General features: G+C 37.6%; 1 protein-coding gene across 1 annotated transcript; it reads right to left on the bottom strand.

The window, feature by feature from the left end:
* Positions 1–643: 643 nt before the first annotated feature.
* Positions 644–7,771, bottom strand: LOC149012128 (4-coumarate--CoA ligase 2-like). The gene is made up of 5 exons (XM_089159205.1): positions 6,638–7,771; positions 3,992–4,190; positions 1,240–1,453; positions 872–974; positions 644–760 (listed from the first exon to the last, which is right to left on the bottom strand). The coding sequence occupies exons 1-5, from the start codon at positions 7,709–7,711 to the stop codon at positions 644–646; spliced, it is 1,707 nt and encodes a 568-aa protein (XP_089015331.1). The 5' UTR covers positions 7,712–7,771.
* Between the last annotated feature and the right edge of the window lie 232 nt (positions 7,772–8,003).

The raw sequence follows: 8,003 nt of genomic DNA, 5'->3' as shown, positions 1-8,003 counted from the left end.
TAACCAGACAAAAGAAAAAGAAAATGCAAATTACTTATACGCCCTTTGAGTTTACATCTTAAAAGTCTAAATAGATTTGAAGGTAGAAAAGGGCAATTAAGAATATTTTAAAAAAACAATAGGTGCTGGAATCATCACTTAATCTTATTATTTTAACAGTGAAAGTGCATTTGATACATAATTTATAAAGGTGTAATATTACTTAAAAAAAAAAAAAAAAAAAAAAAAAGAAGAGAAGAAGAAGAAGAAGAAGAAAAGAAAAGAAAGTGTAAATATTATAGAATAGATTCTAAATGATATAAATGAAATTCTTCACAAATTTGAGGAGTGTATATTTAATTTGTTCAAAAAATAGAAAAGAAATGAAAAACAACACAAACATTCAAGACAATTTGATCCCTTACTCTAATTACTTCTGAATAATAATGGATAATAAAGTTAGGATCCCAGAATATTAAAGAAACACTTAATAACACTTCCCTATCCTTGTGTATTTTGATGAGTGTCGTTGTAGCATTGTCAATTGAGTATATTCATGTCTATAATGAAAGAAGAACAATCCCACCCAAAATAAATAAATAAATAAATAAATAAAGACCACCAAGCTGTCTTCTAAAACCTTCACAAAAGCAACTTCTTTGTCCTAAGTGTCTGATGATGCTAGTTTAGCTCTAAGATCCTTCCTTAAAATCTTTCCAGATGGAGATTTGGGAATTGCATGGATGAAGAAGACCTTATGCAATTTCTTATAAAACACCACCTGTTAACGTTGCAAAGATACCCAAATTAGATTAACCACTAAATTAATTAATTAATTAATTAATTAATTAATTACCTCCACATAATTTTGTGTGCATGGCTATTGACTTACTTGCTTGGCTATGAATTCCTTCACATCCTCTTCAGTGAGCTCAAACCCATTCGATTGGACAACGAATGCAACAGGCACTTCTCCGGCAACATCGTCTTTTTGTCTAGATACGTACACAATAGCTTTATTAATACTAACGGGGAAAAGGCTAAATATGCTGCTAGTGGTATATCATATGCTAGTATCCTAGCTATGTGTTCATCTCTTTCTTTCTTCCTTCCTCCTTTGAAACGATTTTCTTGCGTTTTAAAATGAGTAAGAGAGCTAGGGGCAGATATATATATATACTGCATTACTGCCTGCTAGCTAGCATAAACATGCTAATAATTAGCACTTTAATTTAATTAGGAATCAGTAGTTATACTTACGGGACAACGGCAGCATCAGCAATGGATGGGTGGCTCACAAGGAGAGCTTCAAGCTCAGCGGGTGGAACTTGGAAGCCTTTGAACTTGATGAGCTCCTTAACTCGATCAATAATAAAAACCTCTTCATCATCGTCTACATAACCTATGTCACCAGTGTGAAGCCAACCTTGTATGTCTATCGTCCTTGATGTGGCATCAGGGTCTTTCAGGTATCCTACAAAAAGTAGTGTTAACGTTGGGGTTTAAGACCAAAAGAGGAATAATAAATCCACATTGGATGCACTTGTAGATATTTAGGTACCTAGTTTTTAAGGATGAGTTTCACTCAACTCCCTAACAAAAAGAAATGGGGATTTTATAAATTAATTTTATTTTTTCAAATTTTTTACTACTTTTTTTTCCACGCCACTTTATAGCCACCAAACAAATGGTTCCTAACCTTGATAACCTTCAAATGCTTCCTAATTTTTGTAGTTTGTTTGCCAAATTTTTTTTGTTCCCTTGAAAGTTTGTTCAAGCTAACCTTGATTTAACATAACTACAGGGACGGAGAAAGGAGATATAGGATTCGCTAGGTGGGGGTGGGGGGGGGGAGGGAGGAATTTTATTTTACCATCCATTTTCCCCTAGATGAAGGACACATGTCCATCAGTCACATCTAAATGTTCTGATAAAATGAAAATAAATAATTTTCTATTTTCTAAATATTACCTCAACCTCTAGATGTGACTGATGGACATGTGTCCTCCATCTAGAGGGAGATGGATGGTCCATTTCTGGCAAAGTCTAGAAATGGATTTGATGAAGTTATGGTGTGGGGGTTGGCAGGGTATTGGGGGAGGGTGGTTAGCGGTGATGGAAGGGAGAAGAAGGAGAATAAGAAAGATTTAGGGGCAAACCTCAACCTTAGACTGACCTAGTGCTAAATCAAAAATAGACCTGATAAAGTTCCGACGTGGGGGTTTGGGGAGGGGGTGAGGGAAGGAAGGAGAGGGAGAATAAGAAAGAAAAGAGTCAAGAGCAAACCTCAACCCTAGACTAATCTAGTGCTAAATCAAGGCCATGAATTTTGAATCTTGAACTGCCTTTCTAATCAAGGCGCAGACCCATACCCTATTAAGGCTAAGGCAAGCTTAATAACTAGGGTATTCATTGGGTAAAATGGGAAACCTTGTGCAAGAGCAAACGAGATGGAGGCTTGGGGTTCAGGGATGTACATTATTTCAACAAAGCTCTTCTTGCCAAACAGAATTGAAGACTTTTAACCAACCCAAACTCATTATGGGCCCAAGTGATGTATGCAAAATATATTAAAGACATTCCATTTTTTGAATGTCATGCACCAAATAATTGTTCATGGGGTTAAAGAAATAACCGGAGGGATACTCAAACGGGCAATAGGCAAGTGGGAAAGGTGTTAAGGCATATTAAGGACCCAGGCTTCCCTCTGCCTTCCAGGCATTAGTAGTGCCCCTTGGGACAAGCCAAAGGGGCAAGAGCATTGTGGGACACGCCAGGAACTACCTACCACTCTATCCCATGTGAGCCAAGCATAACAATCTTAGCTCCAATACCTAGACCTGGAATGGGACAAACAAAGGAGGAAGTCACGGAACGCATTATCAAGCAGCTATGGTGAGATCAAGGTAATGTTGCTTTTCTCCCCCCTCTCATAATGGAAAATCTGGCATTCCCTCTCCAAAGATAAACAATGGGGATCTCATAGAGGCTATTGCAATGGGAGCTCCCTCTTTTGAGAAATGTTTCACTTACCCCTCTGTGTCTAATTTGTGGTCATGGTTCGGAGAATGTATATCATGCCTTGTTTTTTTGTCATCATGCAAAAGAGTATTGGAGACTATCTACCCTCTATATTAATACATCTGATTTTTTAGGGACAAATTTATTTGATTAGATGGATTTTATCAAAATAAAGTTCAATGGTTGTGACAATTTAACCCTAGTGAATCAGATGTGGAGCGCATTAATTTGGTATATATGGAATACTAGGAATGCTACACTTTTTAGAGGGATTGATGCCTCCATAATTCATACAATGACTACTTTCTCTTATCTATGTGCAGATATACAATCTCACATTATGGATCTTCAAAGGGCTCATGGGGATCCTTATCCAAGGCCTAGTCATATCGTTTCTGAAGAACTTGTTCTCTTTCAAATTTCCGTTGATGGATCATGTTATAGTTTTTCACATAAATGAAGTAAATGGTGCATCATGTGGGACTATAATGGTGGTTTTGTAGCGGCTCAAAGTAGATGTGGTTATAGTGCTTCAGCAACTGTAGTTGAACTTGAAGCAATTAGAGATGACATTATTCTGGGTTCCTCTTTAGGAGCGGTTGATTTGCTTATTCATTCGAATTGTTTACCTGTTGTTAGTGCTTTCTAGGGTCTCTACTCATCTTTAAATTGGATGTGTCTCAGTTTAGTAGTAGATATTTTGAAGCGTTGTTCTTTCTTTCCTAGGGTTTTTTTAGTTATATTCCTAGAATTGGCAATGGCTTTGCTGATTTCCTTGCTAAGGGTGCTTGTAGGTTATTTCTAGACAGATCTTGGTGGGGTTTACCACCTTTGTTTATTGTAGATTCCTCTCATTTGCATAGGTCTTTTGACCTAAACTCTTTCATTTAATATTATCGTTGCTTTTTTGTTTTGACCAAAAAAAACTAGGGCCAAACTAGAAACCTTAAATGGCAATGTTTGTAAAGGAAATTTCTTTGTATGTATGTACCTTTCATAATTTGAGGTCCTCGGATGCATATCTCGCCAGGTTGGTTGTAGTCAAGCGTAAAACCTGTCTCGGGATTGATGATCTTGAGCTCTGCATTTCTCACCACTGTACCACATGAACCAGACTTGGTTGGAATGGGTTGCTTTGCAAACCCAAGGCACATTGTTAGGACCGGTCCAGCCTCGGTCATCCCATAACCCTGCATATATACATACACAAAGAGTACATTACATTACACATTATAAACCCATTATTTTATCACTTGATATTAGCTTATATGTTTTTTCTTACCTCATGCATGTATTTATGGTGGATTGAAATGAAATTCCAAAACTACATCAATCATCCATTTTAGTTTTTATTGTAGTATATGTCCACTGATTTAGTATATTAAAAATATCTACATATCGAGGTAAAGATTGATTTTTTTTTTTAATTTTAATTTTTAGAAGTAACTAGAAAATGAATAAACTAAGATCAAGCCCCGCTTCTTAAGTATCCTGAACCGGATTTAAATCACATACGTCTAGGGGCTTGTGTTTCTTTATGGATGAACGTCATCTTGTTAGGTAAATACACATCATCGGATTTCACACGTGTCAAACAACAACTTAAAAGTCTTTTAAGGGCCTGATTGGTTATATGAATCTAGAGGTTTGAAATCTCTGGATTCATAAATGGAAAAATTTATACCCTTTTGATTGTGTAAATCTTAGGATTCATGAAATCTAGAGATTCATATTTTTACACTAAATACGTGAATTTGTAGTTTTATGGATATAAGGTGAAATTCAGGAATTTTATCTCTACTATAAAAATGTTAAATATTTGAATCATAATTTCATAAATATTTTTTTTAGGATTAATCTATATATTTCATTCCAAAGATTCACACTAATCAAACAGTTAACTTTATGAACCATAACTCCATAAATTTGAAATCTCTAGATTTAAAAAAAAATTAGATTCAAGTAACCAAACACAAAGTGTAGTTTTGAACAATCTACAGTCTTCTTTGCTCTAAAGGACAAGAAGGACGACAAGAATGGACGTAGATGATCTGCATCCTTCCAAACCTGATTGATGTTGGGCCTGGTATGAATATCCAAACCTAGGCCGTTTTGCTGGCAACCCTTGGAAATAACTAAATTTGGATGCTCATTAAGGTCATTTTCCAAGTTGGCATTATGTTTTTCTTACAATAACACGTAGGCCAAACAGATGGAAGTTAATAACTATGGGTCACATATTCCATATAATTGACCCACATGTATTATTTTATAGTTTGCATAAATTTTTTTTTTTTTTGGAAATGAGTTTCAAAATAGCCAAATTATCATTTAATATCATCTTTTCATCCTTTCGGTCGTTGGATGAAATTCACATGGACTATTTAAATGGACGCCGTCAAATTTTGCACATGCATAAAACCACAATTTATAATCCGACAATGTGAATTTTAAGATGTTAAGTTTTGGTTTTATGCATAAGACCATTCAACGGTGTTAGTTAAAAAGTTCACATGACCTTCCTCCAACAAACGAAAAGATAGGTAGGACAAAAAGTGTGGATGTACAATTTGAATCCCTTGGTGACTTGTAGAAGCTCAGTCAGTTCAGATCTTCTATCCATAGGATTGAGGTTTCTGCATCCTTCCATCATACATTTTAGAAGAGAACCTACTTTTGAGTATTGACAAAGCTTTCTTAAATTATGTGGTGAAATGTTGTGAAGAGAGTACCATCAATCCTACTCTTAGGGAGTGTAGATCCATATACAAGTCCATGTGTAACTTTGGGGGGGATGGGGGACGACCCACCTGGCTGGAGAGGATCTTCACACACTCTAAAGAGCCGCGTTCTCCCATAAAGAAATCAAACATTTTGTTTTCCAAATAAACTAGGGCTGCAATAGGGACAAGCTAGGCGGGGCTTTTGCAATCCCAAGCCAGCTCTATATATTCTAATCTAAGCTCATTCCCACTCAGCCCCTAATTTAGGACCAATGATTATTGTCCCTGATCTTAAGCCCTACAGGGCCAAGCCAAGCCAATTTCCACCCTGATTGGCACTATCCATGACCCTCATTGGCGCTGTCCCTAGCTCTGATTGGCCATATCCTTGGCCCTAGTCCTGATTGACTATATATTTGGCTCCGATTGGCATTGTCTCTGGCCTTGATTGACTCTATCATTGTCCCTGTTCCGAATTCATTTTTTTTTTTTTGTTCCTAATTCATTAAGATCAAGTTTTAATGACAAAATTAAAGCCAAGATCAGGGTCTGAATCAAGTCGAAAATTAGGGTTAAGGTCAGAGCAAAAATTATGAATAAATCGATACAAGTTTAGCGGACAAAAGAGTAATCCCATGCCCGCCTTTGGCACTAGGTAAGGCCAACCTTGCACCCGTAAAGTAAACTAAAGAAAATTGTCAAGTGTTTCTACCGCTCTTGGTAAACCATGAGAAGTGTACGTTGGCCACATCCTTGAATGCGTGAACGAATGCCTGAACGTTTTCTTATTCTTGGGTAAGAAATAGTTGAACCGTTAACAATTATTTTACCTAAAAAAAAGCGAAAACCAGCAATTCCAATTTTCAACGTTTAGCAAATATCCAAATATGCCCCAGAGGTCTGAAAATATTTACCTGTCCGAAAATGGCTTGAGGTAGTTTTCTGTGTAATGCCTCCTCAAGCTCCTTTGCTAGTGGTGCTGCCCCAGACATCACGATCCGAATCGAAGATAGATCATAATTCTCAACCATCTGATTCTTTCCCAAGGCCAAAACCAATGGTGGAACAATGGGGGCTACCGAAACCCGGTACTTCTGTGTAAACTCTAGAAAAGCTCTAATCTCAAACTTGTGCATCAGCAGAGCTCCGGCACCGGCTCTGAGAGAACAGAGCAGAACAGAGTTCAAAGAGTAAATGTGAAACAGGGGAAGACAACACATAACAACATCGTCGGATTTCAGGTAGAGATTCGGATTTTTTCCATCCACTTGTTGGGCTACACTTGAAATCAAGCTTTTATGTGTCAAGATCACACCTTTAGGCAACCCAGTTGTCCCTGAAGAGAATGGAAGTGCAACTGGGTCATCCGGATCAATCGAAACCGAAACCAAATCCTTCTCATCTGCTGCTAATATATCTGAGAAATGGACACAATTTTCATGCGGATCGTCGATGGTTACCACCTTGAAATCTTCTCCCATTTTCGGAAATTTGTTGGTGGAATCTTTGAGCTTCTCAACGTATTGTGATTGTGTAATGACCAGCTTTGTTCCAGAGGCGCTGAATTGCTTGAAGACCTCTGTTTGGGTGTAGAAGGGATTGACTGTTGTGGCTATGGCTCCAAGCATGGAAGCTCCCATGAAGGAGAAGACGAATTCTGGGGAGTTTAGAAGGAAAATCATGATGACATCCCCTTTCTTGATGCCAAGTTTTGATAACCCAACAGCAGTTTTTTGGCAAAGCCGATGGGTATCTGCAAATGTGTAGATTCTGCCATTGGAACCAGAGATCAAGCAGGGTCTTATTGAGAATTCTGACACGTTTTCAAAGCAGTATTTGTGGAGAGGGAGGTGGTATGAGATGGGAATGTCTGGGAGTTTCGATCGGAATATGCAGGTTTCTGGATTTGATGGATGATTCCCGGCAGCTGTTGAGGTTTGGGAAGACATCTGTGGTGGCTGCGTTTCATGGGAAGCTATAGAAATCATGATTTCCCCTCTCTGCCTCTTTGCTAAACTGGGAAACACTGAATTAGAAACAAAGGAAGAATAATTTTTAAACTGAAGAAAAACTAATGCATGATGAAACAGTAGTCCTCAAGTTTCAAGATAAATAAGACCTCACCCAGAAATATTTGTGTCGTTTCAGCTCTAAAAGTGATGATTTAGGGGAAGAATTAATGGATGCAATGGTGGAGAGAAGCCCCAGAGAGAAACAGAGTCGCGGACAGCTGATGGATTGAGTCTAAGTGTGTATCAAATGGGAAATAGGAGAGAATAG

The sequence above is a fragment of the Hakea prostrata genome, chromosome 6 (genome assembly GCF_041222555.1).
Source record: "Hakea prostrata isolate BN-2017 chromosome 6, UWA_Hpros_2, whole genome shotgun sequence".
Lineage (NCBI taxonomy): Eukaryota > Viridiplantae > Streptophyta > Magnoliopsida > Proteales > Proteaceae > Hakea > Hakea prostrata.
This window is presented reverse-complemented; position numbering and strand designations above follow the sequence as displayed.

Bases quoted from the DNA above. Each gene is read 5' to 3' on its own strand.
- LOC149012128 (XM_089159205.1), bottom strand. From the start codon at position 7,711: ATGATTTCTATAGCTTCCCATGAAACGCAGCCACCACAGATGTCTTCC. The intron at 1,454-3,991 runs GTACATACATAC...TACTTTTTGTAG, and splicing joins AGGACCTCAAATTATGAAAG to GATACCTGAAAGACCCTGAT. The intron at 761-871 runs GTAAGTCAATAG...CAACGTTAACAG, and splicing joins AGGAATTCATAGCCAAGCAA to GTGGTGTTTTATAAGAAATT.